The sequence below is a fragment of the Cupressus sempervirens genome, chromosome 3 (assembly GCF_028749045.1).
Source record: "Cupressus sempervirens isolate cs-2001-9-10 chromosome 3, ASM2874904v1, whole genome shotgun sequence".
In the NCBI taxonomy this organism is placed as follows: Eukaryota; Viridiplantae; Streptophyta; class Pinopsida; order Cupressales; family Cupressaceae; genus Cupressus; species Cupressus sempervirens.
Window position 1 is genome coordinate 577,063,559 of NC_143120.1, and position 21,297 is coordinate 577,084,855.

General features: G+C 37.7%; 1 protein-coding gene across 1 annotated transcript in view; it reads left to right on the forward strand.

The window, feature by feature from the left end:
• The first annotated feature begins 567 nt into the window (after positions 1–567).
• Positions 568–21,297, forward strand: part of SYP52 (syntaxin of plants 52) — a 34,919-nt gene continuing 14,189 nt past the window's right edge. Inside the window, exons 1-2 of the mRNA XM_089821000.1 lie at positions 568–894; positions 3,658–3,759. Coding sequence (XP_089677126.1) covers positions 674–894; positions 3,658–3,759 — 323 coding nt within the window. The 5' untranslated portion in view covers positions 568–673. The remainder of the gene's footprint in view (positions 895–3,657; positions 3,760–21,297) is intronic.

The window sequence follows — 21,297 nt, forward strand, 5'->3', positions numbered from 1 at the left end:
CCCAATAAAGATAATTAGCTTTTTTCATATGCTAAAATCATAGAAAATAAATCAACATTACAAATTTCTGTAAAGACAAAAAAAATATTTATCTGCCATTGGTGGGATGGAAAAGGTAGTTGGCATTCATTTGCATCTGACCGATGCGTTAGTATTCTGCCAACGGCAGGAAGTAATAAATGAACGGTGAATGAAAATGAAGTTATACGTCACATCTTATTTGGAACATTCCATGAAGATATACATAGACTAAATAGAAAATAGATTATTACATATTTTGCCATTGCAATTAAAGAAAGACTTTTTTATTAACCTATTTAGCCGGCGTTTTGATTTTGGGCAAAGGAGCTGGGGCGTCTCGGAAGTTACCGAGAAAGCTCGTGGGGATCGGTATCGATCGAAGAAGAGTGAGTGGTGGTATTGAAAACGATAAAATTATAATTTAAGTTTAAGATAACTCATTCCTTCAATACAATTCCGCAATTGTTTACTTCTTATTTTACGGGTGTCATGCAGGGTCCACATCATTGCAATTTGCATAATACCTATTTCTGTCCGCGGTCTGTTGGAGGGCATGCGTGTTTGTATATGGGTATTCGTGTAGGGGAAAGAGGAAAGGGAAAATAAAGATTCAGGCGTTATTGGAGAAACACGGAGACCCGGGGGAATTGCAATGGCGTCTTCAGGAGGGGATCCATGGACGAAGGAAATGAAAGAGGCGACAGCACTTGCGGACGACATTAGTGCGAGAATTGCAGAGCGGGCATCACTGCCTGCGGCGGGGCCGGAGACCCAGCGCCATCTCTCCGCTCTCCGCCGGAAGATCACTATTCTTGCTACCAGGCTCGACTCCCTCGAATCCCTTCTCAACAAGCTTCCTTCCAGACAACCCATGTAATTCTTCATTGCCTTTCCTTTTATGCCCTTTTTTCATTACAATGTGATTAGCCGCATGCTCCCGACAGAGATCAGACAATTCCCCTTTGCTTCAAATCCAGTGTTGGTTCTACATTTGAAATCTAGAGGAAAGTTAATTCAAACAATGTAGATTTTTTTTGTTAGTTTGATGATCTTACGATAGCACGTAACCAAAGCGAATAGTAGTGGATCAACTAGTTCTTCTGATCCATATAAATATAATGTTGATACTAGAAAGAATTTGAAGATTAGTGATTTTAGTCTTGCAATGGATAATTGAGGAAAACAAGGAACGCCTTTATATAGTTTAAATTCTCTGCCATGGTATTTAAAGGTGAAATTTCTGGCATTTTATTATATACATTGCTGAGGTATAATTCGTAGCTTGTTGGGATTGCCTGGCCAACAGAAACTGGTGTCTAACCCAGGCGCAACAATTTCACCAATTATGAGTTTTGACCTTGGACATCCTGATAATTATGCGCTAGGTTTACTTCCACGGGCTTTATCATCTGACCTCACCATATCTGGAATAGCGATCATCAATTGAGTGCCAAGATAATGTTGATAATTTTTTTAATTCTATTTATTATCCCTTTCCCAGCAGTTACTCACAAAAGCTGAAAATTCCTTACAAGCAGAATTGTGAATCTGGGCATCCTAATAAAATATGCGCTAAGATTATGACCCAAGGCCTTATCATCTGGAATAGAAATTTTCATTTGAGTATCAAGATACCCTTCATTTTGATATTTTGTTGTTTGCTCATTTGATATCTCTTTCCCTAGTACTTGCTCACAAATTGAGTATCAAGATACCCTTCATTTTGATATTTTGTTGTTTGTTTGTTTGATATCTCTTTCCCTAGTACTTGCTCACAAAAGTTGCACTGTTCTTATTATTTGTTGCTTGCTGAAGGCTCAGCTCACAGATTAGCTTTCTTATCTAGTTCTTGATTTTATTCCTTTTATTCATATATCTAACGGGCCTTCTCTTTTGGTAGGAAGGTAAATTTATATTATATTCCAGCTAATAATTCTACATATACCATCAGTCTTTACTTGTTATCTTCTCAAGGAGGATGCTAGTCTGTCAGAATGGCAACCAATAAATGATATTTGAATCTTATGCAAGGACACATACACGATGAACAAAGTGTCTTATAGCAGGACTGGGTAGGAAAAGTATAACTAGGATGTTTCTGTTGGTCAGATTTAGTGTTAGATCCGTTGATTGCTGGATATTTTTATAGATTTAGCCTGCAGAAGGCTTGTTATTAACTTTTAGTTTTTCCTAAATTAGATGACACTCTTTATCCCAACGAGGAATGCGATTGCTATCTTGTACAGATTATGACTATCCCAAATATGAAAATAATTGTTGTAGAAAGGTTCAAGTTCAGTGTAAACAAATTCCTCATCCCACTGAACATCTTGCCTAGAGATTTGCCCTTGCTTTGCTAGTCATTATTGATGTTGAATCAAAATACTCTTAATTTGTTTTGTAGAGTTAATATCATCAAAGTTTACTGCACTTCCTTGGTTTCCAGAAGGATTTATTTTCATGCCTGATCCAGCTGGCCACTTCCATCGGTATAATCCCTTCTTCAATGCACTTATAACTCTTGCCATTGACCATGAATGGCTTTTAAGTTTTAACAACTACCTTTCACATAGTCCGACAACTTCATGAGCAAGGTAAGCATACCCTATATTCATGCCAATGAAGGGGTGAGTGTTGGTGGTTGTTTTAATAGGAGCGCTGCCAACAAATTAATAGTCTGTCTAGCCTGCTCCTTCTATTCGTCTTTATCTTGCATTGTATTGTTTTTGATAGTCAATCCTGACAGGCTTGTATGTGCTGCATGCAAAAGTAAGCAGCACATTACTCAACCCTCCAATTCAGTATTGTGACCTTAGATTGATTTTCCAGTATGGTCATGGTATTTTCTCCATTCCAAATATTTAGATGTTGGTCACATAATCTTTGCCTCTATCTTTTAAGGTTGACGGGACAATTAGTTATTTAACAAGTTGGGTTATTTTTAATTTTCATTCACTATTTTTTCTTTGTATATCCACACTTTTCCATACTTCCTCGTCAAATTTTTTTTTAAATTTTTGTCATGCTTCTTTACTTCAGTTGACTTTTATGAGTTTCTATTGTACCTGGTAATTGCATTATGTTCATACCACAACAATTTTTTAGATATATGATACTAACGAGCAAACATTTTGTGGTCCCATCTTCCCATGACAGATAATGTGGAAATAATATACAAAATCGTACCCGACAATCCTGACTTGTAGGCACAAATTTCTGGCTATAATGGTTGACTTACCACTTTCAGTTCACCTAAGTAAATTTCCAATAACAAAATAGGAGGATCATTAGATATATGAGTGTTACCTCCAAATTGGTTTAGCAAGTTTTGGAAGAAATTGTAGCGTCAGGTACACGTGTAAAACAAGCTATAATAAGAGCTATAGAATCTACCACTTTGAAATGTGGTCTTGATTACATTCAATTTTGAGTTTTAGTGTTAGATTGTAAAAAGTGCTATAAATCTGTTTTCTAGAGTGGGTGCCAAAATAGAATTTGGCTCAGTACCTACCACCTCCAAGCTTTTAGCCTTTTGTAAAGTTCCTTTGATACTTTTAGAATTTATATTTGTGTTTGACATTCTAAGAATATATGTATGCGAATTTTATTTGGTTGATGCTTTGTAATTTTATGCAGATCTGAAAAAGAACTACATCGACGACAAGATGCGCTTGTCAATCTTCGATCAAGAGCAAATCAGATGGCTTCTACTTTGAAAATGTCAACTTTTGCTAAAAGGTGCGGTGGGCTATTTTCTATTTTCTATTGGCAAATTGAGGGTTCTAGAAGGGACATCATGTCAAATTTAAAAGTTATTCAAAAAACATCACATTACAGAAACACAGATTTCCTGACATCATTGCCATCTGTCTGAATTATGATATTCTTTTCCAGCTTATGACACTATATTCATAGTCTGCTAAAAAAAATGGAGCTCTGTAGTCTAAATAAAACATGTTTCTAGAGCAACAGTTAAAATTAATTGTATCCTTTACTAGATTAAGTAGCTGGCTATAAGTCATGCCTTGATATTTCAAAATAGAGATTCAGAACTAGCATACAAATAAAAGGCATCATCTAAAATGCTTTTGACAATATAAACTCATAGACAATGACCAAGAAACTGTTTCTGTCAATCTTCATAAATTCAATGGGAGAGGAATTTAGAAAACAACAAGACATCTCAGTTCGTTCTGAGGGAAAGCATAGAGTCAAAACCATAGTAATACAGGGACGCATCCCCCCCCTTTTTGCCCCACGTCCTAGAGACGGGGATGCACTGGGAACTTGGGGACTCCGTCCCCCCGTCCCCAACGGCACCACCAGATTTTGCTACCTCCACTGAGGATGGGGGGACCTCCTGGTGTGGACTATTTGCAGATTCAATTATTTATGTTCAATGTTCAATGCAATGTTCAAGTATTTACTCTTTTATACCTTTATATTTTATGTTGCAATACATCTTTTCATGACTAGCATTTTAAGTACCATATGTATAGTATATACAACCCCTCCTGTCACCCGCCATCCCCCCACCGTCCCCAAATTAAGGCCCCTCTATCCCCCCATCACAGAAAATTGTCCCCTTGTTCCATCGTTCTACTGTCCCCCAAGGCAGTGTAACTATGGTCAAAACAGTAGCATGACCCTGTCTTGTTTTGTGAGGCAAGAGGATTGTTGCACCCATTTAATTATCACATAGTTTTGAAATGTAGCTCTTCTGCAATAAAAGCTCATGGAGTGTTACTATTACAATAATAGATAAGACGTCTATTATTAGTTAATGGTTATCTTGTAAATATCTTTAGCTTTAGTTTGCTTTCGTTTTTTGCTTTCTCTAGAATAGAATGTTTCTATTCTTTACGATCGTTTCCTAAGGAAACATCGTCTCTTCCTTTTGTATAAATTGACCTTTCGGTCTCTGTTATTAATAAGCAAGTATTTACCAATTACCTTGTAATATGGTATCAGAGCTAAATACTTAAATTTTTTCGGAAAAATTTATAATTTCTTCTTGAAATTATTTGTTTAAATTTTTCCAAAATTATTTCAGCTAATTTCTCCAAAACCCACCTAGGGTTTTTCTGCTTGGAGAAATTCCCGAATTACGGGTCTGCAAATCGCGTGGAAATAGTGGCCATTTTTTGGAGACTCGCGTTTTTGGGGTGAAAATCTGCATGTTTCTGTATCAAATCTTCATGCTCTTAGCCGTCTCAGTCTGTCATCGTGCTCTGGGAAGCAGATTCAACCATTTTTCATCAAGAAATCTGAAGTTTTTTCAAGCTTTTTTCAGCTAGGGCCTTTTTTTTCGAAACCCTAATTTTTGGGGTCGAATTTTTTTTTTGTTTGTAGATTCTTGGTGGGTTTTTCGAGAGCTCAACTGGGTTGTCGTCCGTTTTTTCTAGGTGCCTCGATTTTTGAGCCAGCGGATTCAGAAAACGACAGCAGATTCCTTCTGAGTTTTTCGAGCTCTCTTTTGGGTCATTCTCTGATTCTTCTGGGTCTTCCGTATTTTTGCCTCGAAGAACGTGCCTTCACAGATTTTCACAGTTTTTCATTGAAAAACGTGCCATGGCATCTCTGACAAATATTCTGCTCGAGCATAATTCCAAATTCAATGGTCGCAATTATGGAATCTGGAAGCAACGCATCATCGCAATTTTCGAATATCGAAACACTGAGCAACTTGTTCTGGGTGTTAAGCAGCGTCCGACTTCTCCGGGTCCTGATCAAGATACATGGGATTTGAACAATCGAGAAGCAGTAATGCTTCTCAAACTCTCCGTAGCTGATGACCAGCTTTCTCAGATTCCATTCGGCAAGACAGCGGCCGAAATTTGGACACATCTAAAAGGTCTTCATGAGACTTCCGACAAGAGCAGAGCCTTCTTTCTGAAAAAAACTCTGTTTTCTATTGTCATGGATGAGCGCACCTCGCTCCAGGCACACCTGAATCAGATTTAGGAAATCCGTGATCAGTTACTTGCCATCGGTCGCAAGATGGAGGAAGAGGATATTGTGGTAATCACTCTTTGGAGTTTACCAAATTCCTATGAGCATTTTATCGAGACTCTCAACATCACATCTACTGGTGTTGATCTAAAGTTCACTAATCTCTGCACCCTGCTACTTTAGCAAGATCGGTGGAAACAACAGTTCGGTAGCAGCTCCAGTTCCACCTCCACTGAGCAAGCCTTTGCTACGAAATCCTTTCAGAAGGATAAGGGCAAGTTTCAGCAACCATCTCAGCAGAAGTCTTCTGCTCCAGCATCCGATGGTACCAAAAAGAAGAACATTCAATCCAACTATTGCCACAAGTATGTTCACATGAAGGTTGCATGTCGGAAACGCTTAGCTGCCCAGTCTAAGCAATCAGGTTCGCAACCCAAAGCGAACAATGCAGAGCACACTGAGCAGGTGGAATCTGCCTTTTATGCCTTCATGGCTAAAAGACCCGCAGATCATGTACAGTCATCTGCCTGGTACATTGATTCAGGTGCCTCTCGACATTTCACTCACCGCAGAGACTGGTTTACTGACTACCAGCCTTATTCAGATTCTGTTATCTTTGGTGGTGGAGAAGAGTACACGGTTGTTGGTAAAGGCAACATTCAAATTCAGTCTGTTGGGAGGAAGCTCATATTCCTTGATGTGTACTACGTTCCAGGGATGGAACTAAATCTACTCTCGGTCAGTCAGTTGCTGCGACATTCTCTACACTTGGCAGTCACCTTCAGTTCACATCAGTGCACCATCACTGATCGGGCGACTAAGTCTACTATTGCAGTTGGTCTTGAGGATCATGGTCTTTTCAGACTTACTGATTCTGGTGATTCTCAGGACTTAGCTATGGCTGCTCGACGATCTTCCATCAACTCACTTTGGCATCAGCGATATGGGCACTTAAATGTGCATTATCTCTCACAACTTGCTCGGGATGAGCTTGTTCTTGGTTTGCCAGAGATTCAAACCCAACACCTTGGAGTTTGTGACGCATGTCAGGCTGGGAAGCAACATCGCACACCTTTCCCCAGTGGCGATTCTTGGCGAGCTTCTCAAGTACTTCAGCTTGTTCATGCTGATATCTGCGGCCCTATGGCCACTCCTTCTGTTCTTGGGTACAGGTATTTTTTGTTGTTTGTAGATGATTTCAGTAGAAAAATGTGGGTGTATTTCCTTAAAAAGAAATCCGATGCATTTATTGTATTTCAGAAGTTTAAACCCTTAGTTGAAAAAGAGTCTGGGAAATCTATTATTACTCTTAGATCAGACAATGGGGGGGAATTTTGTTCTAATGTTTTCTCTAGCTTCTTGGATACACATGGCATCCAACGCCAGTTCACCACACCCCACACGCCACAACAGAACAGTGTAGTTGAACGTCGGAACAGGACAATCACCGAGATGGCTCGTTCCATGCTCGAACACAGACATGTTCCGAAGCGTTTTTGGGCAGAAGCAGTTAACACTGCAGTTTATCTGTTGAACCGGTCACCCACAGTGGCGGTCAAAGGTAAAACTCCGGAAGAGGCCTGGTCAGGTCGCAAGCCCAGAATCAGTCACCTGAAAGTTTTTGGCTCTCTTGCTTTTGTTTGGATCCCTGATGCTTCACGCACCGAGTTGGATGCCAAGAGTCAGAAACTGATGCTTGCTGGATATAGCAGTCTTCACAAAGCCTACCGCCTTATTGATGTTGAGACATCTCGTCTCATATATAGCCGCGATGTAGTCTTTGATGAGCAGCAAGGACCATTCATGCCTGTTTCTCCTGTTCCTGATCCAGCAGACCAGCCTATGCAGGTTCATGATTTGGGAGTTCGGCTTCCATTAGGTCCACCTGATGGGAGGGCTCCAGTAGCTCCTACAGCTCCAGTCCTGCCAGTGATACCTGTACAGCCACCTTCGGCTTCTCCTGCAGGATCACCTCGTTTTGAAGATGCTTCACCTGAGTTTGATACAGATTCTTCTGATCAGGATCCTGCTGATCAAGCATCTCCTAGTACTACTGTTGGTCATTCTCCTCTCCGGCCTAAGTGGTGGGCTAAGACACTTGCTGATCTTCATGATGATGAGCTCATTGATGGGAGAACTACTCGAAAAAAGAGCAAAACTATAGATTCTGTTAACTTTGCTCTTATGGCCAACATTCATAGTGTGTTTGAACCTCAAACATATTCCGAGGCTAAAGGAATTCCAGAGTGGGAACAGGCCATGCAATCTGAACACCAGAGCCTGCTGAAGAACAACACTTGGGTCCTTTTTGATCTTCCCCCAGGGAAGAAACCCATTAGCTGCAAATGGGTCTACAAAATCAAATACAAATCAGATGGTACTTTGGATAAGTACAAAGCTCGTTTAGTGGCAAAGGGCTTTTCTCAGCGTCAGGGCATTGATTATGAGGAGACCTTTGCTCCTACTGCAAAGATGAGCACCATCAGATTAGTCTTAGCCATGGCAGCACAGTTTGGCTGGAAGGTCCATCAGATGGACGTAAAGAGTGCTTTCTTGAATGGTGATCTCCATGAAGAGGTCTACATGACGCAGCCTCCTGGTTTCAAGGTTGCTGGTAAAGACCATCAGGTTCTCAGATTGGTAAAAGCTCTCTATGGTTTGAAGCAGGCCCCTCGGGCATGGTACATCAAGATTGATACGTACCTCAGTGATCAAGGCTTCAAGAGGAGTTCTTCAGACTCAAATTTGTACATCAAGACTACTGACAGTGACATCATCCTTCTGGTTATCTATGTGGATGATCTGATCATCACTGGCAGTTTGGCATCTTTGATTCAAGGAATCAAACAACACTTATGCCAGTCTTTTGATATGACTGACCTTGGGCTCATGCATTATTGCTTAGGTGTTGAAGTTTGGCAACAGTCTTCAGGTATATTCATCTCTCAGTCCAAATATGCCAGAGCCTTGTTAGACAAATTCCGAATGCAGGATTGCAAACCTGCATCTACATCTATGGAGAAAGGTCTCAAGTTATCAGCCAAGTCTGATTCTCCTTCCGTTGATGATACTACGTATAGGCAACTAGTAGGCAGCCTCATCTACCTATCTGCTACTAGGCCTGATATCAGCTTCGCAGTCAGCTATATTTCACGCTTTATGACAGCTCCTAAGGCTGATCATTGGATGGCAGCAAAGCGTGTGCTTCGTTATGTGAAGGGCACTTCTGATTATGGACTTCTGTATTCTCGGAGTTCTAATCCTAAACTCAGTGGGTTCACAGATTCAGATTGGGCAGGCTCTGTTGGTGATAAAAAGTCAACATCTGGATATGTGTTCAGTTTGGGATCCGGTGCAGTCACATGGACCAGCAAGAAGCAGCAGGCAATTTCTCTCTCTTCTACAGAGGCTGAATATAGAGGGACTGTTAAGGCAGGATGTGAAGCTGTCTGGCTTCGTCGGATGCTTGGGGATATGCAGATGTCACCAGCAGGACCGACTACTCTGTTTGTTGATAACGAAGGCGTTATCAAGTTAGCACGGAATCCAGTCTTCCATGAACGAACCAAGCATGTGGATGTTCATTGTCATTACATACGACAGCTGGTTGAAGACAGGACTATAGATCTGCAGTATGTTCCTACCTCAGATCAGACTGCAGACATTCTTACCAAGCCTCTTGGTCCTGATAAGTTTGTCAAATTCAGAGGACAGCTTGGTGTGTTAGATAGATTAACCATTAAGGGAGGGTATTACAATAATAGATAAGACGTCTATTATTAGTTAATGGTTATCTTGTAAATATCTTTAGCTTTAGTTTGCTTTTGTTTTTTGCTTTCTCTAGAATAGAATGTTTCTATTCTTTACGATCATTTCCTAAGGAAACATCGTCTCTTCCTTTTGTATAAATTGACCTTTCGGTCTCTGTTATTAATAAGCAAGTATTTACCAATTACCTTGTAATAGTTACGCCCTAAGTCACATGATACGCCAAATTTCAACGAATTTTTACTCTTTTCAAACTTCATCCGAATTTTATGATATTTAATATAAAATTGTTTATATAATAAAATAGTTTTATTTTAAAATAATATTGATTTATTTAGTTTAATTATTTAGCAATGTCAAACTATTTTGACAATTTTGTGGATATATTACTTATATTAAAAATAAATAAATTTATATAAGTTAAATTTATTGTGGATTTTTTTTTCCGAATTTTTACCCTTTGCCAAATTTCATCCGAATTTTATGTTCGACAAACTTGAATTCAAACTCGAACCTTGTGACTTAATTGCAATCTATCAATGTTTTGATGAATTTGATCTATTGTGCTTGCCTTTGGTCTGATGAACTCTAGTCTTATTGATGTTGTGATGAATTTCATCTATTGTGCTTGCCTTTGGTCTTGGTCGATTTTATTTTCTAGCGTTGGTGTCAAAAGTCTCATCTTGATTGACTTGACCTATTTTTATATGAACTTGTATCCTCATGAGTGGATTCACGTCTACCTCACTTTTTTTCTTTTTTCTTATTTTTAGTGGTTTACTTCTTGTTTCTATTTCTTGTATGTTTATTTTTTGGTTTGGGAAGAATTGTCCTTTTCACAACTAGACATTTCATCATGTGTTACTTTTTAATTCCAAGTTTGTTTTCTAAGACGTTCTTCAAAGCTATATGATCAATTGGCTATTAGACCTGATTGGTTCGTTCAAGAAAGTCAGAAGGGTTTTCTTCCCTTTCTAAAGACATGACAAAAATGTTTTAGTTAATGCAGACTAGTCTGTTTCAACAAAATGATCTAGTGAGAGTTATATCAGCAATTAGATGGATAGAAACACACATTGATTGTAGCCAAGATTCTCCAAACATTTAATCTTGTATAATTGTAGTGTGGATAGCACATACATAAATAATTGTTCCTTTACTGTTATTTTCAACTTCAATTCTTCCATTCCATGTTCATATTTGATTTTTTTTTTTGTTATTACCTTAATGCTAAAACTGTTGAAACACTTTACTTTTCATTCTGGAAGTTTAATTGTTAAAACCTAAGTCACAGGATACACCGAATTACATCAAAGTGCGAATTTCAGCGAATTTTTACCCTTTCAAACTTCATCCGAATTTTATGATATTTAATATAATATCGTTATTTATAATAATAAAATAATATTGAGTTATTTAGTTTAATTATTTAACAACTCAAACTATTTTGACAATTTTGTGCATATATTACTTATATTTAAAAATAAATAAATTTATACAAGTTAAATTTAATGTTGATTTTTTTTCCAAATTTTTGCCCTTGCTGAATTTCATCTGAGTTTTATGATCGACGAACTCAAATTCGAATTTGAACCTTGTGATTTGGGTTAAAACACAAAGGGGTGATGGAGACATGCACTATATGGACAACCACATTAGTTTATGCTACAAATAAAAAATGAAGTTACCTTACAATAAGTAATTAAACTTTGCTTAACATGAAAAAACTGAGAGGTGAACAGCTTCCTCATGGAAAAATGAAATTATCAAATGTGAAAGGACAACTTTGTGTCGACTAACTTAAAGCAAAATAAATGTTGAAGTAGCAACAAATCACAATAGCCAATGTTTTCAACTCTCAGTGAAAGTTAACAGTTATCCATTGTTTTTATGTTCAAATTTTAAATTTGTTTAAAATGATTATTGAGCATATTCAAGCATGTTTGATTTGCTATATATTTCCTTCATACAGTGAAAAGCACAGAGAAAAATACTGGAATATCATGCACGTTAAAGTTTAGACAGTTCTCCACCTACAACAGCTATAAGTTATTTCTATCAACTTACGGGTTTAACATTTAACGAACTTCTAGAGGCAAAGGCAGTGGGTCTACCTGTAACAGTATTTAGAAAAACATCTCGGTGGATCCCCACAAAGATTGATTTCTTCACATATTTTATGTGATCACACATTTATTCAACTCCTCATTGCAGAAGCAATATCCCGAAATGAATAAAGTGCTGAGCTACACCCAAGCACAGGCTCTTACTATATTAAGAACGTTGCTAGAGGATTTAATATAAATTCAGTGGTCAGCGAAAAGGTTCCATGTTATTGAGTATGAGCAAGTCTGATAAAGATTGATAAGGATGCCTTTACTCCAACAAATTATGATTTTACATTGCCCTTGATTAGGAGTTAACTGTCTACATATCTTATCATATAATTAGGGTCAGGATCGTAGTAGAGCTGCTGTTAATGGAGGGTTTTGAATGGATTGTTAACTGATTTGGTATGTTATTTTTGTCTATAATTACACAACATTATACTATTGCTATAACTGTTCAATCATGATAACAAATTATTAAAATTATTTCTGGTTATGATTCAAAATGTGACTGGTTGAAGTTTATGATTATTTTAAAACACATAAAGAATAAATCGTAATAGCTATATCAAATGCAGGTAACTGATAACTACCAAGTGACAATTTCGAATTATTCATTGAACAATGCAAATATTTATTTGAATTTATTTAAAAAAGATAAAGAAAATGTATTTGTTCCTCTGTTGGAATTGGCTGCTCCATTCTCTTGACCAGATGCAAAGCTTATTAGGTTATGGCCACACTCCAAGAGGAAATAATATTAGTGATTCAGTACCTGTCAAGGCGAGGAGTTTCAAGATATGTGATGTATTGTTGTTCGACATGCTCTGCATGCCTCTTAACCAACATCCACTTCTGAAGCTTGATCAATCACACAATAGAATTTCCACAATGCAAAATTAGATCCAGGGTTACAAGTATATAAAATCATAGTAGTTTATCAAACAACACACCCGCTAGTTTCTATGCCGAAGGCATTTTCTACATGAAGTGAATAACCCACTTTTTGAAATCAATGTTTAGAATTCAGCAGAAGGATGCAAATACTGTAGAATTAATCTTAACTATATTATCTATATTAATTTAAAAAAAAATCATAAAAAACAAAAAATATGTAGAAAAAGAAAAATCTATTGCTTATTATTTCCTTCTTTTGATAAGAATGTATTTAATTTTTTTTTTGAGAATACTTCATTCTAATTTTTCTTTCTTTAAGGATTTACTTTTTCATTGGATTTACAATTTATTGTAGTGATTTGTCTTTTTATGAAAAAACAAATAATAATTTAAAGTTATTATAATTAATTTAATTTATAATCAATTATCATGTTAAATTTATTGTTTGAGTTCAAAATCTATCTTTTATATTATCTTGTTTCGATAAGAATATTATTGCTATATTTTTTTATTAGGACATTCTATTTTGTTTTTGATTTATTTTTATTCTTCTTATTTTGAGGACTATTTTTTATTGAGTTAAAATTTAATGCCAATTATTACGTCTATGAAATTACAAATAACTGGTCTATGAAATTACAAATAACTGGTAAAAGATATTGGAGTTATAATTTATTATTTATAATATTTTGTCTTTCATAAAATTTTATTCTAATTATATTTGAATTTTTGTTTAATTTATCTAATAGAATAAATTCTATCTTATAACCTAAATTAAACGTTTGAGAGAGAGGGAGAAATCAACTTTTGATTACTCATTTGATGCCAATAATTTAAGGAGAGGGAGAATCTAACTTTTGATTACTCATTTCATGCCAATAATTTAAGGATAGATTGCGTCCTTGTGGGTTTATGCTTAGTGTAGCATATCAATTGATTGTTCTCTCTATTTCTCTTTCTCTCTTCCCCAACTATATTTGTCTCTCACTCTCTCCCTATAGCTCCCTCTCTTATCTATCTACATTTCTATCCTCTCTCTATTTCTCTCCCTGTCCTCCTTTGCATCTGTTTACACACATACACACCTTCTGTAGCTATCTTCATATCTCTCCCAAACACACATCTTTATCTTTCTCTGCCTATCTCAATCTCTTATCTCTCTCATTCACATAAATACTTGCTTCCCATTCCTCTCTCTCTCTCTCTCTCTCTCGCACTCCTCTCCATTCATCTTTCATTTCTCTATCCTTTCTTCTTCTTTTTAGATAACACTTCCTACATTTTAATCTTTTTATCTATCTCCCACCCTTTTTTCTCTTGCACCCTGCTATATTTCGTATTTACAACACTGCACTCACCTTTCTATCCTTGTCTCTACCTCTTTCTATCCTTATCTTTCCCTCTTTCCCCATCACTCTCTTTTTGTATCTATACATTTCATCTTTTTCTAAGTCACGTACACATGCATTCCACGTTTCTCCCTCCCTATCTCTATTTCAATTCCTCTCTCTAAATCTTTCTCTCTGTTAATCATATCTGTCACCTTCTTTCTCACTTTCCCCCCATATCTTTAACTCCATGCCTCTCCTCCCCTCTCTCTAACAAGATTATTTCAAACCAGTTACCGTTTGAAAGTTTCAGGAATCGAAGCATATACAAAAAGCTGCTTTTACTGTACAATTGCAAAATACACCTTGGGGCACATACATACAAAATTTTGAAAGCAAAAACAAATTTTAAAACCATTCAGTCCAGGACATAGGCCTATCTGCCCATTTCAGTCTCTTTCCATCTTGTGTAATAATTATGTTTTAAAGATTAAACATTCAAGCCTCCCAAGGAAGAGGAGGTGCTGCAGGTGCACTGTTGGCTGGAGCAGGTAGTACTGGCTGAGGAGCAACCACTGGAACAACATGAGGTGCTGGCTGGGAGAGTTATCAGAACAACATCCACTGGAACAGACTCATGGGTGACGGGCACACAATCAGATGGAGCTACTGCTGCCCATGGTTGAACATTCTGATTCTGTTTCTTCTTCCTATCTCTGATTCGCTGCAACAGCTGGGCAAAGTTGAAGTCATAGTCAAACTCTTCATTAGATTTAGTATTAAACTCATAGGCAATCTTCTCTCTATTGTAATGTCCCCTTTTTCTGGGACATCAAAAATTGATAGGCCAATCCCATATATGACCTTTGAAGACTTAATACAGAATTATTAAGTCAAGTTTAATTGAAGGAGAGTGAATAAGAGATGAGTTCGCTTGAGGGACAGGGACGAGAATACAGAAGCTGAAGATTCACAGGCTAGGTCTTTTAAGGGAGGAGAAGCTCATTTGGATATGCTTGGTTTATGATTCAGATTTGAGTTTCTCTTTAGAGAGAGTTATTTGGACAGCTTCCGCTTTCATCCAGCTTGAGGATGTAAACCCTCATGCTGGTAGACAGTGGACGCAAACCCATTGTCCGTGGAGATGTCACATCAGGGGTCTCACATGTGCTTATAGGTTCTTTTCTTAGTATTCCAATCTGGCTGTAAAACTGTGTTTAAGATTGGATTTTTGAATACTAGTTATTGTATTGCTGATGTATAATGCAATAACATATTCTACGGTATTTTATGAGAATATTCTAGTTTACAATGTTGGTTTATATTGCATCTTCATATGTTTATGTTTTGAAAATTATATTGAGATAAAATCAGGCCAATATCCATTGGGGATATTACAGTGGTTTCAGAGTTGTGCATCTTGCCATCCTGTGAGGTTATTGATTTTATCAAATCTGGACAAACGAGAATTTTTTTTTTGTTGTTCTGAAAACAACAGGATTTTGAGGTTTCTTGAGGCAGAAGAGCTCAATCTTTGCTGGTGAATTATTAGAAGAACTAGAGGAAATTATATTCTACTGTGAGTTAAATTTGTAGAAGATTACAAAAATACTGGATAGGCAGGTTTTGAAACCAAAGATTAAGGTCAAGGTGGATGTTGAGCTTGTTCAGTTACTCAGTAAAAGTCTATCATTGCAAGAGAGAAAAGTTGCATACGAATACTTCCTTACTTTGGCAGCTTGTAATACAGTAGTCCCTACTATAATAGAAACGCCATCCACTGGAAACCATGAATTTAATGCTGTAAATTCATTTTATGAAGATTCAAGATTAATTGATTATCAGGGAAAGTCTCCAGATGAACAGGCTCTGGCTGCAGCAACAGTTGTTTATGGATATACTCTCATTGAGAGAACATCAGGGTATATAGTGATCAATGTATTGGGGTTGCATGAGTTTGATAGTGTATGCAAAGGGATGTCAGTAATAGTGCGATGTCCGGACAATACCGTAAAAGTTCTTGTATAAGGGGCAAACAGTTCAATACTTAATATTATAGCCAAAAATGTCTAGTGGTAATGAATCAACTCCATCGAATGATATATTTCGTGCCATAGAAGCCATTGACAGGAGGAACATATCCGTCTGAAGTATCAGAATTATTGTGAGATGCCCGGGGTGAGAGATATGAAGCATTGTGAGGGGTCAACAGTGTTAACCATAGGTAGCTTCGACTATTTGGTTGTGAGATCAAAGACTGCTGAGACCAGACACGAGTGAAGAATGGCGACCCATCAGAGGAGGTTAGTCTCACAACGAATGCACAGTACTTCTTCCCAAGGATATTCAAACAGGGTTGCTCGAGGTAAAGAAACAACAACTAAAGTATTGAGGTTAAACGTCGAGGTGTTCGAGAGATGGTAAATTGTGGGGGTCCGACTCAGTATGTTGGTTCCTGGCAAAAGACGCTACTCACCAGGTTCAGTTATCGATTCGAAACAAGTAGACAGGTGTCGGGCCTAAGTCATACTAAAATGCCTGTTTAGGTGTCAGGCTGTAGAAATAGCTAGTATGCCCAGCCTTAGCAAATAATGTGTATTAACGCCTCTGAATTTGTAACAACTGTGTCACTGGTATGCATTGAGTAGATTCTCAGAGAGATTGGATGAAGACGATGCATTCATCAGGTGAATAAAGAAGTGTGAGGGGACTGAGTGAATGTTTATGTTTGGGGAGTAAACAGAAATATAGTACAATTGCTATTGGTCCCAGTTTAATTTCAGTTAGCACAATACTCGATTGAATCCATCTGCAAGGTGTAGATAGAAGTTGTTTCAAATAACAGTATAGCAGGAAGTTTATTGGCGGCCTAGGCATTGGACGTGGCTGTACCAGCCAATAATGTGGGGTCAGTGGGATTTGGTGTCCATTTTCCTGAACTGCAGATAGCTACAAAGGTGTTCGGTTATCACAAGAGAAGCTTGGGCATGACATAAGTATCATATAGGGCTGCGGGTGGTACCAGTAGCAGATGCGGGAGTGTAGTTGAACTCAACCACAGGACGGAAGGAGACACGTCCGCTGAGGAGCAGGTCGTACCTTGTTCTAGTGGTCTGATCATTGCCGGTAGACAGGAACTTGAGGACATTCAATCGACTTAAACCACGGTTTTGTAAACAGCCAACACACTCACGGAAATATCAGGTATATTCTCATAATGAAGTGAATACTCAATAGAGAAGAACAGAGTGGTGTCAGATCTTGTAGAAGGTATCTTGAGGGCTGTGAGGACAAAGTTATCAAAGAAACTGAGAACAAAAAACTATCTACAGCAGCTAGAGAATCAGGTTATTATAATCAATAACAACCACAGAAAACATTATTTATGACAAGGACTTGGTTCTAGATATTGTCTGTAAGGAGAGTTTGGATCGTATCATTTGCAAAATTATATACTAAGACAACACTGGTGCAGGGAAGGAAAAAAAATAAAAAATTGGCAGATTGTTGTTTGAACTTAATAATTGGGCGTATAATTGCTGTTGGAAGAAATACTAGCAGATCTGGAGCATTCTCAGAATTAACCAGATAATCCATTTTGGTGAACAGTGGTTTTGAACCAAATCAGCAACTGAAAGGTGTGTAACCACTAAAAGTTAAGGGGACTTGCATCACCTAGATTACTATTGCTAATAGCGTGAGTCAGGAGGAGAATGGATAACTGTTGTGTAGGTCACTAGTATACTTTTGAAAAGATGTGAGAAATATTAACTGTGAGCTGCCTTGCAGCTTACCTTGTTGAAATTAAAAGCAAACTCATTACTGTCCATGTAATTTGTCTTGTTTGGGCATACCTGTGTAATCTGCTTTCGCAAGGGAAAAACTTATAATTGATCTCTCATGGCAATTTGAAACACACCAACAGTAAGCAAACAGTGTTAGCTAAATTTAAACACAGGCACTCAAACTTCAACAGTCACTACAGAGGGAAATACATTCTTTAATCAAGCAAAAGCACACGTAATTGAAGCGGTCATGGGAAGTCTGAAAAATCAAGTGTTTTCTTTAGAATTAAATAACACCTTTAATGGTGACCAGAGAAGAAACTTGCAGAAAGAAAAACAATTGGGTTGGCTATACGTACTAGGGTTGCAACTAGAACATAGAGAATCCTCAAATGATATTCTCTCCAAATTGGAAGAGATAGAAACATGACCAATGTAGAGCAGGCAGCTTGTAGGCTTGTGAATTGGGCTATACAATCTTCAATGGTTACCTTGGTCTAACCCAAGTTTATGGAACATCCACATAAAGATGTGAGGCTTGTAGTTGCCTCCTTTTTTAAGTAGGTTATGCGAATAACATCTCCTACAACAACCTACAATGATGTGGTGTTGAAGAAAGTTTTGCAGCTGATAGTGAAGAACTTGGAGGGTTTACATGATGACAAAGACCTTGCTTTTGACAAGAGGGTTCAGATTTTGAATATTATGGCAGAGATAGGGTTATTTTATATTATGATTGACCTTGAATGCAACGATTTAATTCTTGTTAGAATGCTTCTTGTTCGAAATTAGGAGCTACCATTCAAGAAGTGTAAAGACTCACATGCAGACTATTATATCATCAATTTTTGAAGTAGATGTTGAAATTTGCAAGAGGTTGCAGTCAACCTTGTTAGCCTTTTGGAGAGGGGAACATAGATATTCAAAGTCCCGTCTAAGTTGATGATCTCATCTGTAGCCTTCAAGCTTGTGGAGGAAGTAATTAAGCATAGAATCAACAAATTTCAAGATCGCATGACAGATAGTGAGCTAATCTCCATGGGTTTGCTGGTTAAAGGGATTCCTAAGAGGCTTTATGGGAATTATAATAGTGAGGAGGAAGTTAAAGTAACTCAGACCCATGATGGGAAGAATACGGGTAAGGAACATACAGGTTACTACGTTGGTGATTTGGAGGTTAGCCTTGACAAACATGTTGATGAGGTGGATTCTACTCGAAGTAAGAGCATGTTGAAATCTTTGAATGAGGAATGTTTGCATAAGAATGATGTCACAACAGTAGCTTTGTCTTTGCATTCAGATCAAAGGAGCAAGGAAATTGAGGCTTATGATTATATTCTTGAGAGGTCTGATGAAGCATGTGTTTCTTATACACATAATATAAATTTAGAGGAACAATCCAAGATGACACTGCAAGACGATGAGGTGCATCAACATGATAATAATGAGATGCATGCCTTAAAGAACCAACAAAAGGTTTGTGGAGACATGGTTGTGGCATCTTTGGTACGTTGTGAAAGCACTCACCGGATGGTTGAAGATATCCATAGGAAGGCTCAAAAGGGAGTGAAAGGAGATTTGCTTGTTGATGATTTGCAGGTAGTTGGAACAACCCTTGAATCTATGAAATCAAGCTATTTATGTTTGCTTTTCGACATGATTTATATTCTTAAGGTTGTTGGAATACATGTCGATTAGTTGAGTAAAGAAAAGAATGAGATTATGGAGCTCAACAGGGAGTTTAAGTATGCTCATGAGACATTGGATGATACACAAACGACTCTTCAGGAAGCAAAAATCAGGTTAGGATCACAAATCAATCTCGAGAGCATGAGAGTAAAGAGAGGCAGGAGTTTTTTCAAGAAGTAATTAATAAACTTGATAACATTTTGTAGACTTATGATTTGGATAGTTGTCCCAAAAGACCGAGTACCAAAACTTCAGATCACATTCAGCTTGCAGACAACCTTTTGTTTGAAGTAGATGCTGATTGGATAATGGAAAATCTGCTATTCGAGTCCGGTGATGGCACACTCTTTGATTTTGGTCAGGAGTTCCAGATTGATAATTGTTGCAACCAAGAGGTTGCTGCCTTGACAGAGGGACATAATGCTGATTACAAATCAGCCTTGGATAGAGATGTGGCGAGCAGTATAGCTAGAGTGCATATAATGAGAGGGGCAGTGTTGTGGTTGGCACTTGAGTAGCTGGAGTACTCCACCCACTATGGGCACAAAGCAGCAAGATAGTACAGATAGTTGGGAAGGTGGATGGCCCTTTTGTTTGTGGGATCCAGGAGGAACATTCACATGGTTCGTACTATTTCCAGGAATTGGTTGGCACACAGTTGAGTTCCCACAATTATTTGACCATAGTGGTGCTTGTGATCTCAATTGGCGTGAGATTCTCAGTTGGATTGAGGATCTTCTTGTATATGATGGTAGCACACATCAGGTTGTTCTGGTTGAACATGCACATGGGATGATTTGGGATCCTGGCATTAGCACACTTGATGTGTTGTTATTAGAGGAAGACGGTGACTGGTTTTGTAGATCTCAGTCTTTCATTCATAACACAGCAACACAAGTTGTTAAAGCATTATTCATGATGTTGATATCGGACCCCGATATCATGGTTGCATGCTTGCAATTGTTTGAGGGCGGGCAAACAATCTTGAGAGGGGAGGACTGTAATGTCTGCTTTTTTTGGGACATTAAAAATTGATAGGCCAATCCCATATATGACCATTGAGGTTTTAATACAGAATAATTAATTGAGGTTTTAATACAGAATAATTAAGTCAATTTTAATTAAAGGAGAGTGAATAAGAGATGAGTTGGCTCGAGGGACATGGACGAGAATACATAAGATGAAGAGTTAGAGGTTGGGTATTTTAAAGGAGGAGGAGAAGCTCATTTTGATATGCTTGGTTTATGATTTAGATTTCAGTTTCTCTCTGGAGAGAGTTATTTGGAAAGCTTCAGCTTTCGTTTAGCTTGAGGACGTAAACCCTCATGCCGGTAGACAGTGGACCCAAACCCATTGTTTGTGGAGACATTACATCAGGTTTCTCACATGTGCTTACTGGTTCTTTTCTTAGTATTCCATTCTGGTTGTAAAATTGTGTTTAAGATTGGATTTTTGAATGCTAGTTATTGTATTGCTGATGTATAATGCAATATCATAGTCTACTGTATTTTATGAGAATCGATTGGTTTACAATATTGGTTTATAATGCATCTTCATATGTTTATGTTCTGAATATCGAGAAAAAATAGGCCAATATCCATTGGGGATATTACTTCTATTTAGGACTGCACCACATTCCTTAGCATCTTCAAGAGTTTGTGCTCTTTGACTTTCATTACCACGGTAACTTGCATAGAAATGTTGCCAGATATGAGTCCCCGCAAAGACTCAGTAAGAATCCTAGCCCTA